At 42.6% G+C, this 15,551-nt stretch overlaps 1 protein-coding gene across 4 annotated transcripts in view; it reads right to left on the reverse strand.

The window, feature by feature from the left end:
* RCAN2 (regulator of calcineurin 2) overlaps window positions 1–15,551 on the reverse strand; it is a 274,292-nt gene that overhangs the window by 22,969 nt on the left and 235,772 nt on the right. For 3 of the 4 annotated variants that reach the window (XM_058734151.1, XM_058734149.1, XM_058734152.1), the window contains one exon: window positions 4,701–4,874. The exons of the other annotated variant lie outside the window; for it this stretch is intronic. In XM_058734151.1, coding sequence (XP_058590134.1) covers window positions 4,701–4,874 — 174 coding nt within the window. The remainder of the gene's footprint in view (window positions 1–4,700; window positions 4,875–15,551) is intronic. 4 annotated transcript variants of the gene reach the window in all.

The following is a 15,551-nucleotide window of genomic DNA, read 5'->3' on the forward strand; positions in this document are numbered from 1 at the left end:
ATGAAGCAGGCTATAATAATAATCACTACTTACCACACACCATATGCTCAGTTATCTTATTTCATCCTTAAAACAGTGGCTCTCAACTTTTAGCGTGCATCATAATTACCTGGAGAGCTTACTAAAAGCACAGACTGCAGAGCCCCCACTCCTGGAGTTTCCGATTCAGCAGAGCTGGGGTGGGGTCTGAGGATCTGCATTGCTAACAAGTTCCCAAGTGAGGCTGAACTGCTGGTCCCCAGGCTCCTTCCTCCCTCCTGTCCTCCCTCCTTCTCTCCTTTCTTTTTCTCTCATTCTTTTAATTGAGGTGATATTCACATAATATGAAATTAACCATTAGAGTAAACAATCAGTGGCCTTTAGTACATTTCCAGGGTTGTGCAATCACCACTTCTACCTACATCCAAAGCATTTTAAAAAAATGCTTATTTATTTTTGAGAGAGAGAGAGAAACAGAGAGAGAGAGAGAGAGAGAGAGAGGGCAAGCAGGGGAGGGGCAGAGAGAGAGGGAGACACAGAATCTGAAGCAGGCTCCAGGCTCCGAGCTGTCAGCACAGAGCCCGACGTGGGGCTCGAAGTCACCATCCGAACCCTGAAATCATGACCTGAGCCGAAGTTGGACGCTTAACTGGCTGAGCCACCCAGGTTCCTCTAAAGCATTTTTTTAATTTAATTTAATTTTTTTTTAATGTTTATTTATTTTTGAGAGAGAGAGACACACACACACAGTGTGAGTAGAGGAAGCACAGAGAGAGGGAGACACAGAATCCAAAGCAAGCTCCAGGCTCTGAGCTGTCAACAGAGCCTGATGTGGGGCTTGAACCCACAGAGACCATAACCTGAGCCGATGTCTGCTGCTTACCGACTGAGCCACCCAGGCGCCCCAACATTTTTTAAAAGTTTATTTATTTTGAGAGAGACAGAGACCATGTGAGTGGGGAGGGGCAGAAAGAGAGGGAGACAGAGAATCCAAAGCATTTTTATTGCCTTAAAGGAAACCCTGTACCCATTAAACAGCTACTACCATTTTTGCCCCTAGTCAGACCCTGCAACCAACAATCTGCTTTATGTCTCAATGGATTTACCTATTCTGGATATTTCACATAAATGGAATCATATGTGACCTCTTTGTGTCTGGCTTCTTTTACTTAGCATAATGTTTTCAGGGTTCATCTATGTGGTAGCATGTATCAATGCTTCATTCCTTTTTATGGTTTAATAACATTCCAATGAAAGATGGACCACAGTTTGTTTGTTGAAAGGTGGACCACAGCCACTGATGGACATTTGGACTCTTTCTACCCTTTCTACCCTAGTCATAGTACTACTATATATGAATATATGTGTACATGCATTTTTTTGAGGCCTATTTTCAAGCCACTTAGATGTACACCTAGGAGTGAGTATTTGCTGGGTCAGATGGGAACTCTATATGTTTAACTTTTTAAGGAAACAGGTGGGGTTTCATTAGATGAAGAAACTGAGGTTTCTACAAATCACATAGTTACTAGCAGCATGGGATCTGAACATGGGTCTAAGGCCAAAGTCTAAATTCTACTTATTTAGTTTTTATTTTATTTTATTACGGTAAGAACATTTAGCAAGAGATACACCCACTTAATAAATTTTTAAGTCTACAGTATATTATTGTTAACGGGTTTTTTTTTTTGTTATTGTTTATTTTACTTATTTTGAGAAAGAGAGAGCACGCAGGAGGGGCAGAGAGAGAGGGAGAGAGAGAGAATCCCGCACTGACAGTGCGGAACCTGATGTGTGGCTCAAACTCACAAACCGTGAGATCACGACCTGAGCTGAAATCAAAAGTCAGATACTTGACTGACTGAACCTAGGTGCCCCACAGCATATTATTGTTGACTATGGGTACAATGTTGTGCGGTAGATCTCTAAAGCTTATTCATCTCATCTAACTGAAATTTCATACCTGTGGACTAGTAACTCATCGTTTTCCACTCTTTCTAGTCCCTGGAAACTACCATCCTACGCTTTGGTTCTATGAATTTTATTATTTTAGATCCCTCATATAAGTGGAATCATGCAATATTTGTCTTTCTGTGAATGGCTTATTTCACTTAGCATACTGTCCTCCAGGTTCATCCATATTGCACAATGCCCACACTATCCAAAGCAAACTGCAGACTCAATGCAATCCTTATCAAAATTGCAATGGCATTTTTCTTTTACAGAAATAGTGAAAAAAAACAATTCTAAAATTCATATAGAACCACGAGAGACCACAAACAGCCAAATCAATCTTGAGAAAGATGAACATCACACTTCCTGATTTAAAAATATATTACAAAGCTACAATAATCAAAACAGCAAGGGACTGGCATTAAGACAGACACGTAAGCCAATGGAATAGAACAGAGAGCTTGGAAATTAATCCACACACAGAGGGTCAACTGATCTTCAACAAGAGTGCCAACAGTACACAATGAGGAAACAACAGTCTCTTCAACAAATGGTGCCGGGAAGACTGGATATCCGCATGCAAAGGAATGAAGTTGAAACCTCATTTTACACCATGCACAAAAACTAACTCAAAATGGATTAAAGATTCTAAACATAAGACCTGAAACCGAGAAAGTCCTAGAAGAAAATAAACAGAAAGCCTCATAACATTGGCCTTGACAATGTTTTCATAGGTATGACACCACAAGCACAGGCAACACAAATAAAAATAAACAAGCAGGATTACATCAATCTAAGTCTTCTCCACACCAAAGGATACTATCAACAGAGTGAAAAGGCGACCTGCATAATGGAGAAAATATTTATAAACCAGATATAAGACAGGTTAATCTCTCTATTCATGTATAGGATGAGAAGTTAAGGAACTCCTATGACTCAAAAGCAAAACAAACAAACAAACACCCAAACAAACAAACAAACACAAAACAAAACACAAACACAAAACAAAACAAAACAAAAACCACAAAAAACAAAATAAAACCCAGTAACTCAGTGAAAGCAAACAGAGTAAGGACCTGAATGGACATTTCTCCAAAGAAGATACATAAATGGCCAACAGGTTTATGAAAAAATATTTAGGTCACTAAGCACCGGGGAAATGCAAGTCAAAACCACAATTAGATATCACCTCACAGGTGTTAGGATGGGTGTTATCAAAATTAAATAAACAAATAAAAGACAACAAGTGTTGGCAAGGATGTGGAAAAATAGGAACCATCGTGTGCTGTTGGTGGGAATGCATAACGGCAAAACCACTATAGAAAACAATATGGAGGTTCCTAAAAAAATTAAAAATAGAACCGCCATCTCAATGAGTAATTCCGCTTCTGGGTATTTATCCAAAAGAATTGAATTCAGACTCTGGAAGAAATATTAACACTCCTGTGTTCATTGTAGCACTATTCACAATAGCCAAGATGTGTAGACAACATAAATGTCCGTCGACAGATGATGCGTAAAGAGAAAGTGGCATCTACGTACAACGGGATACTATTCAGCCTTAAAAAGAAGCAAAGTCTACGTTCTTTTTACTATGCCATCTTCGTAGAGTCCAAAGGTGGGAACAACGTTTAGTGACCGATACGAGATGGATCAGGATATCTAATGATGAAGGGAGGGCACTGATGGAACTAATATTAGGACATTGATCTTCTATTGCCGTGGACTTTGTGAGCATTGCCAAGAACTGTTCATCCCCATTTGGAATAGCCAGCACTTATTTTTGGATGAAATAAAACACGCAACTGATTTCCATATGTTTGTAATCTTTTCTCATGAATCGGAGTCATTGGAAAGATATACGGTCCACTAAAACTATCACATAACTGAACTTTTAATTATAAGCCTGCTAGGAAGTTTAAGAGTAGTTGGGAATAGACCATTCTTTTTTTTTTTTTTTTTAATTTTAAGTTTATTTATTTATTTTGAAAGAGCAGGTGGGGGGAGGGGCAGAGAGAGAGGGAGGGATAGAGGATCCCAAGCAGGCTCCGTACCAACGGAGCTGTGAACCTATGAACCATGAGATCATGACCTGACCTGAGCCAAAACAAAGAGTTGGACGCTTGACTGACTCAGCCACCAGGCGCCCTAGGTGTAGACCATTCTTATTACAAGTACTAGCTGATATTTGCTGTGCATTTACCAAACACTAGGTACTTTAACATGCAATAGTCCACTTAATCCTCGTAAAACAGCAGAACGGTGTGTGTATCATTCTCCCTCTTTACAGGTGAGGAAACTGAGGCCCACTGACATTGTGTAACTTGCCCAGGTGACAGCTCAGGCTGTCAGCCCTCAGAGCCTGCTTTCTAAACCTCTGTGATACCCCTGTCTGGGAATCAGGGCATAGGTTTATTTATCTGTGAACTAATTATAGACTACAAACCAAAGTAGAAAGGGCTCCATTTACACTTTTAAAAAGGCAAAATAGGGGTGCCTGGGTGGCTCAGTCGGTTAAGCGGCCGACTTCGGCTCAGGTCATGATCTCACGGTCCGTGGGTTCGAGCCCCGCGTCGGGCTCTGTGCTGACAGCTCAGAGCCTGGAGCCCATTTCAGATTCTGTGTCTCCCTCTCTCTGACCCTCCCCCATTCATGCTCTGTCTCTCTCTGTCTCAAAAATAAATAAACATTAAAAAAAATTTTTAAAAAGGCAAAATAATAATAATAATAATAATAATAATAATAATGTAGAGTAAGAATTACCTTACCTGTGCAAAGTAGAGTTTTAATTTTTTCCCTCTGAACTGGGTTTCATGAAGCTCTATCCTGGCTCGGGCTGCAGATTTGGGATTGCTGAAGTTTATTCGGACACGTCTGAAACTCTTAAATAGCTGGAAGGTCACACAGTCATCATAAGTCCGAAACAGACCTTCAAATTTTTCCTGATAAAACAAACACAGAGGAAAATCCGTGGGTCATGTATCTTGCACGACACAAATAATTAATCAATAAATAAGTAAATAAATAGGCTGTTCTCAACATAACATTCAAGCAGCACATTAGTAATGCATTTTTTTCACCTGTCAATCTGTTACCGGGTGTTAAACATGCCCGTGGATTCAGTGGAAGGATTCGCAACCTGGGTCTAGGGATCCTTAGAGGAGCAGTGAATGGGGTTTGAAATGCATAACAGACCTGAAAATTATGCAAAATTTTGAGGAAGTTTCTCTGTATATGTATTGTTTTCTGGGGAGAGGGATCATTGTTGTCATAAGATTCTCAAAGAAGTTCATTAACTCTAAAATATTAGAGCTGTTTGAGTAAAGTATGCAGTAGATATTACAAGTGACGACCCACTTTGGTGACACTAGTTAGATGGTGTCATGGGATGAGTCCTGGTCCATGAAATGTGTGCCGAAGGCAAGAAAAAGCCCTTGAGAAAGTTTCCTATCTTTCTCTGAAGATGCCGTGTGTTCCAAATGGTATACCATCGAGAAACAGGACTTTCCTCGGTCCCTCAGGAGATTCTCCTGGGTCCCTGAGGGGCTGTGTGGAGCAGAAATATCTTTCTCCCTACTCCCACCCATCCTAGAGTTGACTTTGCTTTGGCAAAACAAATAAACAAACAGACTTCTATCGCATTAAACCACGGAGATCTGGAGATTATTTTATTCCTACGGCATAACCAAGCCTATCACAATACAAAGTAATCATTTGAAGTTTTTGATTCAGTACAATTTTCAATTCAACTAAACACATCTCTATTAAATGCTCACTTATTTCAAGGCACGGTCGCTAGGCTTTAGGGGAGTACACAGATGAGTATTACTGCGTTCCAGCTCTCAGTGATCTAACAACCTACTGTGAGAGGCAGACACAGACACAGATATGAGAATGCCCGTAAGGCGGGCGCAAGGCACAAAAGGAAAATTAAAGACTTAAAAAATACATATATTAATACCATCTGTCTGGTTTCTCTTAGCTTTAAAAAATCCTTGTTATAAGTAACACAACCAGTGTATGCAAAGTTACTGTATGTGCTTAGCGGAGAAATTGTTGCTAAGTAAAGAACTTCTATGTAAACAAATCAACAAACCCTGATTCTTTTATTTCTACGACGGAAGGTATATCTTTAAGAGTGAGTACAAGTCGGAATGCAGATGCCCCAAGGTGCAGCAAGGTTCACTGAATTTGGTTTGTAAGGGCCCTAAGCCATTTCCTTCCTCACCTCTATCATTCCACAAACCAGGACCCTGAAGTCTGAAGAGACAAGGACCCGCCTTGGTCACATGGGCACTTAGTGGCAGAACTACAACCAGGCCAAAGTCCTTGTGACCCTGAATATAGAGACGCTTTCAATTATATAAAGAATCACACTGCTGGGCTGAGAAGAAGGGAGAGGTGCCGCAGCAGGAGCAAATGATGGGGATCAATAAACTGACCCAAGCTTGTGTGTGACCACATCTAGGAGAATCAGCGGTGTGATGCGAGGCTGTGACGTCACTGACCTCTGGGGTTTGCACAGGAAGAAGAGCCCAGATGGCAGAGAAGATCTCCCCGCCTGTTGGGCCTCCAGATGAACACGTCTCAGACCCTCAGATCCATGGCTCGCGACCCTTCCAAAAACGTGGCTCGTTTCTGAGATTCCCCAGGGCGTGCCTATGGTTCCTCCCATTTTTGACTCCTGTGTCTTTCTCTTTATGCCCTATCCGTCCGGTCCAGAACCACAAATGATACATTCAAAGCGAGTTCTTTTTTTTCAAGTTTCATGACGTTCACGGAGATTTAAGGGGCTCTTTCTCCCCTTTTCAGACTGAGTTCTCAATCCCCTTCCCCTAACAAGAACAAAACAAGGAAAGAACCAAAGAAACAGAACAAAGACAAGGATCTTTCCTTGTCTGTTCCTTGGGAAGTTTTTCCTTCAACTCTCAAGTCATGGGATGAGCCGACCCCTGGGCCTGGGGCCTCTGCCGCCACTCCAAGAGGGCTCATTAAGGAATCGTTTCCCAACAATATTGTGTTTTCCTGAACAGGGGTCCTGGTGAATACAATGTTTTCTGGTTTCTCACAATGACAAGTGCCCTCAGCTGCTCACATCACAGCTGGTGGTTTAATTAATTTGGGGAATTTTTAGGAATGGAAGGAATTAAGAGATTAAAAGCTTTTATTTCTATTTAGAAATAGTCGTATTTCTCAGGACAAAGTTCTTGGGTCTTCTTTGTAGCTCTATGTTTTTCCACCTCTGGTTTGGGAGTTCACTTCCTCATCTCCGCCCCAGCGCCTGAGCGTGGCCATGAAGACCAACTTGGAGGGGAGGTGTTCTTTTCCTTTGACTCTAGTTCCTTGTTTGCATTGTATATCTCTTCTTTATGCCTCGCATCTCAGTTGCTCAGAGCTGTTTGGCCTCAAGAGCCTGGATTAGAAAAACAAAATCAAGGGGTCTTGGCATCGGGCTTAGGGGAGGGCTGACAATGAATGGCCTATATGCCGACTCCTTGGCAGGCTTCGGCAGATGTCAGTAACCGAAGGCAATCGTTTTCTCCACCGATCTTCAAAAGAGAGCCCCAGGCAGCTCCTGCATCAAGCTAGAGTTGGCAAGTGAAAGGAACCTCATTCCTCTCCTTGTTTTGGGCCTTTAGGCTGATCATCAAAAGAGGTCGTTCCCCAAACCTGGACTCAGGGGCCATCACAAACTCTGTAATGATAATAATCATCATCGCAATAAACGAACATTTACTTGGCTTGTCCTCTCGGCACAAGTCTTTTGGGGACTTGTAGTGGCAGTGGCGACAGGCAGCTGGCCAAGAATGGGGGGATTCACTGGCCCCCTCGATTTGCTTCCAGGAGTGATATGACAACCATTTCGCTGGTGGAGGTGACAGAGCATGAGGAGAAATTGGTTAGAGGCAGGCGAAGCACAGCGACAAACCCTTAGGCAAAATGGTGTCCTGAACACAGGTAGCCACAGGGGTGTCTCACCTTCCTGTAGAGCAAATCTAGGGTTCGATGCCCCGGTTCCCCCCAGACACACAGTGACTGGCACCCCACACGCCCAATAAATTCCTCATTTCCTCAACAGTCAGTTCCCTTTGTAACCACTGGTTTGAAAAGAGTTCCACAGCAGTGATCTCAAATTCTGGTCTCTGGACCTCGCTATACGCTTAAAAGTCAGGGAGAATCCTAAAGAACTTTTGTTTTTTTTTTTTTTATTTTTTATTTTTTTAATTTTTTAAATTTTTATTATTATTATTATTTATTTATTTATTTATTTATTTATTAATATATGAAATTTACTGTCAAATTGGTTTCCATACAACACCCAGTGCTCATCCCAAAAGGTGCCCTCCTCAATACCCATCACCCACCCTGCCCTCCCTCCCACCCCCCATCAACCCTCAGTTTGTTCTCAGTTTTTAACAGTCTCTTATGCTTTGGCTCTCTCCCACTCTAACCTCTCTTTTTTTTTTTTCCTTCCCCTCCCCAAGAACTTTTGTTAATGCGAGTTTCACTTACCAATGTTCACTGTACTGCAAAGTGAAAAATATATACACTTATAAATGTATTTAAAAGTAACAATAATAAGCCCATTAGATGTTAAAATAATATTTTTATGAAAAATAACTCTTCCAAAGCAAGAAAAAATTTAGTGAGATCAGCATTTTTTTTTTTCATTTCTGCAAGTTTCTTTAATTTCTGACTTAATAGAAGATACCTGAAATCTCACATTTGCTTCTAGGTTCAATCTGTTATACTATGTGGTTTTGTCTGAAGGGTATGAATCAAAGTTGGCCTCACCCAAATACATGGTTGGAGAAGGGAGGAGTAACTTCATAGCCTTTCAAATATTCTTCGAAATTCCTTGTAAATATTTTTTCCTGATACTTCATCAAAGCTTGACAAGTGGCAGTTTCGTAAAGTATATTACAATGTTGACTCTGAAGCTATAATCAAATAACATTTTTATTTGATTATACTAAGGTCCATTTATCTATTTTTCACCTTTAATTTTTAAAAAACATTTTTAAAGTTTATTCATTTTTCAGAGACAGAGAGAGAGCGTGAGGGAGGGAACAGCAGAGAGAGAAGGAGACACAGAATCTGAAGCAGGCTCCAGGCTCTGAGCTATCAGCACAGAGCCCAATGCAGGGCCTGAACTCACGGTGTGAGATCATGACCTGAGCTGAAGTCAGATGTAACCGACTGAGCCACCCAGGCGCCCCTAATGTGTGTGTGTTTTTTTAAACCCATGCATGATTCTGTAATGACATACATTGGCCACTTGAAAAATATGGTTCCTTGCGTTATGTAGGTTTTCCAAATCCTCACCCATTTCATCACACAGTATAAAAAGTCACATTCATTAACATTACCACCTATCTTATCAAAAAGTCTTTAGAAAATGCAAAGATGTCAGATTCATGTTGGTAAATACAGGCTTTCTAAAATTCTAATTTTTGCTTGAAAGTTCATTCCTAATCACTGGCAACAAACACTGACAGTTATTTTCCTTGGCGTAACACACTCATCCATTCACTTTTGAGAAAATATCTGCCAAATATCTAAGTCTGCATAACTACACTTTGTCTGTTAGTTGTTCTTTTAAGTACAAATGGTGTTCCGTGAGAAAAACAAATGCCTAGTTCAGCTTCGGACAGCTTAGAATGTTTCCTCAACACAGACATTGTATCTCATTGTATCTCACCTCAAACATTGTATCCAAGTATACTTAGTGTACTCCCCGTTTTGTTATTCAGATTATTAAAAAGGTATATATTCAGGGACGCCTGGGTGGCGCAGTCGGTTGGGCGTCCGACTTCAGCCAGGTCACGATCTCGCGGTCCGTGGGTTCCAGCACCGCATCAGGCTCTGGGCTGATGGCTCAGAGCCTGGAGCCTGTTTCTGATTCTGTGTCTCCCTCTCTCTCTGCCCCTCCCCCGTTCATGCTCTGTCTCTCTCTGTCCCCAAAATAAATAAACGTTGAAAAAAAAAATTTTAAAAAGGTATATATTCAAGGAAAAAAGATAATAAAATTAATATATTTTATGGCTTCATCAGGGACATTCTTTCTTTTTTTAAGTTCTTTCTTAAAAGTTTATTTTGAGAGAGACAGTGAGAGCAGGGGCAGGTGAAGAGAGAGAGGGAGAGGGAGAATCCCAAGCAGGTTCCATGCTGTCAGCACAGAGCCTGGTGCAGGGCTCGATCTCATGAACTGTGAGATCATGACCTGCGCTGAAATCAAGAGTAGGACGCTTAACCCACTGAGCCACCCAGATGCCCCCATTAGGGACATTCTTAAGTAACACTGGTATTTTCTTTCTTTTTTTTTTTTTTTTTCAACGTTTTTTTTTTATTTTTTATTTTTGGGACAGAGAGAGACAGAGCATGAACGGGGGAGGGGCAGAGAGAGGGAGACACAGAATCTGAAACTGGCTCCAGGCTCCGAGCCATCAGCCCAGAGCCTGACGCGGGGCTCGAACTCACGGACCGCGAGATCGTGACCTGGCTGAAGTCGGACGCTTAACCGACTGCGCCACCCAGGCGCCCCTGGTATTTTCTTTCTTACTTTCTTCTATCTTTTTTTTTTTTTTTAGTACGAATAATACTGATATCATTTGCTGCCACTGCATTGACTCATACCAAAGCACCAGCGGCTTTAACTGCCATTGCTTTTGCACCATGGATATAACTGTCAAAACAGCTGAAAAGGAAAATAGTGTCTTAGCCTTATTGTGGAAATAGTTTTGACCTCATGGAAAAGCGTCTGTAGACCATCCTTTGAGAACAGCAGTACTATAATATCTCAGAGAAAGTAAGGATTTAGTTGGTTTGGGTTGAAGACAAGGGGTCTAGTGAGAATTCTAAGGACACAACATAATGGAAATCCAAGAAGGGCTATCATTCGAGAAAGTGTTGTTATAGTAACTGAATGCTGCAGAGAAGGTGAAAAGGACGAAAATGGTTTTGGCCAGTGTGAGACCACTGGTGACACTACTGAGAGCTCTTTGAACAGATGTGGAGGTGAAACCTGGATTATTATGGATTGAGGGGTGAACGGAGGGGAAAAGGTGGAGAAAGAGAGTGTGGTAACGAGAAAGAGGGAGGTGGGATGATAACTACATGGGAAGCGAGGTCACAACAAGATTTTTGGGAGTGTGGGGAGACACCTCCTGGTTGATAAAATGAAACTATGATGAAGGGGAGAGAGGAGACAGGAAAGAGGAGAGGGTAGTGGAGACAAGAAGAAGAGGCTTCAGAGAGACTTGTAGACACTTCTTCCCGTGAGAGAGGAGGTGATAGATCAGGATGGAGGAGTATGGAAATGGAACGAGCAAAACTGAAGATGGCTTTTCATCTCAGGGAAATGGATGGTGAGGTCCTCTGTTGAGGTAGGGAAGGTGAAGGGAGACTGAGGGCTTGAGAAGCTTGAGAAAGACTCAGAACAGCTGCTGTGGTCAGAGGTAAGGAGAGTAAATGTGGATGAGTCAAAGAACGGTGTAATGGGCTGAATTATGTCCCCTCCAAAGGATATGCTCAAGTCTCCAGTACCTGAGAATATGGCCTTATCAGAAATGGGGTCACTGAAGATGTAACTAAGGAAGAGGGGGGGGGTCATAGTGGCATGGGGTGGGCCCTCATCCAGGATGACTGTTGTCCTTATAAGAGGATAGCCATGGGAAGACAGGGAGACATAAGGAAAGTGTCATTTGAAGACAGAGGACTGGAGTGATGCAACTGCAAGCCAAGGAAGGCCGAAGATTGCTGGAAGACTGGAACTACCAGAAGCTAAGAAGAGAGCTTCAGAGGGAACGCCACCCTGCCGACACCTGATTTTGGTTTTCTAGCCTCCAGAATTGTGCGATAATACATTTCTGTGACTTTAAGGCGCTTGGTTTGTGGTATTTTGTCACAGCAGCCCTAGAAAACTAACATAGGCAGTTATGCAGCACTAAGGGACCGAATGAAACTGGGGATCCGATGGTTTTAACAGAGCCAGCAAATTCTGTTATGCCATCTTTTTCCAGGTGAGTGGGAAGTGGAAAGCGGGGTCATTCCAGGGTGGGGTGTGCAAGACAGGTGTGTGCAGTGGGGGGAGTGGAAAAAGAAGGAAGAAGGGAAACTTGGTTTCAAATATGAATACTTGGGGATTTTAAATTCCCTGCCTTTCAATGTGTTTGCTTAATAGGAACTGAGTTACAGAAATGAAAAAGGAGAACAAAGGTAGAAACATAAATTGGAGCCAAGAACGCCTAGTTATTCTTTTCACATGAGGAGTCTGTATTGTGAAAGATTTACAAGGGCAGTCCCTCTGACAGGACACCCTCCTGAACACCAGAAAAGCTTCTCATGGGGTCTTGAACACGCGTCATGCATGACTGGGGCAACAATGTGCTTCTAATCTTTCTCAGAGTGAACACGATATGGCACTCCCCACCAGCGATACAATGGTCTCGGGGTCCACAGGGTAGAGAGGAGCCTTGTCTTGGAACCAGGAGGAGGGATCTGTCCAGGGTCCTCACAAAGAGGCTCCAGTGATGGGAAGAACCCTGCCCTCAGAAATGATGGAACAAAATCAAGTAGCAGGTGACTAATTATAGTTTCCAAACAACATGGGAGGAACTATTGCTTTTTAAGCTTAGGAAGACTTAGGAAGGGCTCAATGCATTCTACTTGATTGGTTGATACAAAACCGTAAGGTAGCTTCTAGAAAGACTATTAGAATATTAAAATTTAACTCCAAACCAGACAGGCTACAGAAGAACAATTCTGTGTAATATATTATGTCCCCGAATCCTTGCTTATCTGAACTGACCCTCTGAGGGAGAGTTGAGGTTGTTATTGTCCTTGAATAACATATGAAGCAAATGGAAGCCAGAGAAGGTAATGACCTCCACAAAGTCACTCAACTACCCAGTTAGCAAAACCGGAACTAGTAAGCTCAAGTTGTTTACACGACGTAAATGTCATGCATTAGATGCAGGCAAGAGAGAAGTCTGAAAAACAAGAACAAGAAAACGAGCTTTCCTTGTCAGCCGGGAAGAATAGTGCTATCCTTGAAGATGCAGCTCCTGGAGAGGTCCGACACTGCCTTTATCTGCATTCCAAAAGATGCTGTATGCCTTTATATATTTTTCAATTTTCTCACTTATGAGCCCGTTGGGTATAAATTATCTTAATAAGAAATTCGGCTTCTTTCAAAATCACAAGACTCTCCTCTGTCAGATAATACCTCCCGGAAACTGCTGAAGAATGAAATAATTCATTTCGGTTTATCACCTCTCAATGGAGTCCACTGACAAGTCATGTGAAAATCCCATGTTTAAAGATCATATTGGATTTTACAGGCTGCTCAGGAGGGCCTCCTGGCACGGGGACCCGCTGTTATAAATCTTTCCTAACGCAGACTGCTTGTGTGAAAGGAGTATCAGGACTGCATGGGGGGATTTTTCCTCCTGGATTTTAACCTGCCAGGATTTCTTAGGCCAAGCAGATTTGTATTAAATGCCGTTTCGTTTCGTTTCGTTTCGTTTGTGGTCCCGATGTTACCTAAATAGAAAAATCAATATGAAAAGGAGGCTCTCAACCCTTTTTTACTGATAAAACAAGTGGACAGACCTTGTGCCACGTGACTGCTTTGGGAGAAGATAATTCACTGGCAAAGGCACAAAAGGCTTTGTCCCTTCCCACTGGGGTCCTTGTGAGAGTCAAAGGTCTAAACTCTAAAGGAACCCACTTTGTCCTAAAACCTCATCACCTGCTTCTCTCAGCAGAATGCTTTCCACGGCCTGTGTTCGAATCTGTTCTTTCTTTCCCACCCTAAGTCTCGCGGTGGCTGGATAATGTTTCTATGTGAGAGTACATTTTGACTTCTTTCTAGTGGAAGAAGTCTCCATTTTCCTGATCTCACTGTGCTGCCATCTACGCATATAGAACTGGATAAACAAACCCCTCAAACTCCTCTAAGCCAAGAATATGTACAGGGGCTACAATCTGGAATGTTCTTTGAATGGGGGTCAACCTAAGCTTTGTGGACCTTGAAGCTTTGAGAACTTGGGAAACCCTCTTTAGGCAAAATAATATTAAATAGGTGCCAAAGTGGGATATTGTTAAGTTTATTTTTATTTATTTTGAGATAGAGAGATAGAGAGCAAGCAGGGGAGGGGCAGAGAGAGAGAGAGAGAGAGAGAGAATCTCAAGCAGGCTCCACATTGTCAGCGCAGAGCCCAACATGGGGCTCAAATTCATGAACTGTGAGATCATGACCCGAGCCAAAGTCAAGAGTCCAACACTTAACCGACTAAGCCACCCAGGTGTCCCAAAGTGAAATATTTTTTTAACGACAGTAAGAAATCCTTAAAAATTAGTTTTATGTATTTTACCAAAAAATACATGATCACGTGAAACACATTGTCAGGGTCCTGCCAGGGCCTGGGTATAGGCCCATGCAATGAGGGTCTTAAAGCTGAAATTTCATTCATTTCCCAGGAAATATGCCTAAGAGAAATGACAAATATACTGTGCCATCACAAAGGAGTCTGGAGGCCATGTGTACAATACAGCGAAAATATGGTGTTTGTATGACTCTCGGGCTGATAAGGAACATGTCCCTATGTGTTTGGATCACCAGAAAGAAAGCCAAGAAACTTGAATTTGCAAAATGTCAGTTCATTTATCATACAGATGCCTGAGTATTTCCCTGCTATGCACACCAGCACCCATTTTGTAAATACCCAAGATGGAGGACTGGCGGGGGGTGGGGGGAGCCAGTAAGAGGGGTGCTCGGAACCTGTCCCAACAGCTGTACAGTAAGGGATGGGAAGTGTTAGATGAGTGGACCAAGAGGGAAACGTACAGGTGGCATTGTCCGTGTGCCTAGGACCCTTGCGGGGTCTAACTCCCTGAAGCAAATGTGAGACCCTTCTAGCACCTGAGCCCAGGGCTTGTTCTGGGAGGTCACTCTGCCCCCCACCAAGAGAGCCCAGGGGACATGGATCTTGCTGTACCAAGCAAGGTACCATTTGTGGATGGCTGCAGGCTCCCTGTCTGCCGCAGAACGTTTTTAAGCATCCCGAGGGGTCTCTGGATACCCAGAGAAGAGTGGGGAGGAGCACCCCACACATACTGGGGATGAGTACGGGGTCAATCAGGTAACCTGGAGACCTCTGAGGGAGGAATTATGAGCACAGATCTCAGATACAGGCCACAAATGGCACATATCTGCATGGTTTTAAATACAAAGGAAGGATCTGATGATCCTTTTAGAGCTGCCACATTGCAGTTTACAGTATCAATGGCTGCCTTGGTTCAGGGCATTTCCTGAGGGCTAATGACAGTTTCATCCTTCTCTGGGCCATCAGCTCCTCTTCTTTGATCATCAACCTGCAAAAGCGCCTATGGCTGTCCCCAGCCCTGACTAGATAGAAGCTCTCTCTAACTGTGCATGTGTGATTGGTGAAAGGCACAGCCTCCTTCGTAGCTCGTAAGACCAGGGATTGCATTTCAACTTCATTTAAATATCACCCTACCTATTACATTTAGGCCATGAGAGGGCCGCCTAAAGCCACGTCCCTAGCGTAGACTCTAGAGCCACGCTTAGCTCGTTCAAATCCTGAACCCAGGAT

This window comes from Neofelis nebulosa, chromosome 6, assembly GCF_028018385.1.
Source record: "Neofelis nebulosa isolate mNeoNeb1 chromosome 6, mNeoNeb1.pri, whole genome shotgun sequence".
NCBI lineage: Eukaryota > Metazoa > Chordata > Mammalia > Carnivora > Felidae > Neofelis > Neofelis nebulosa.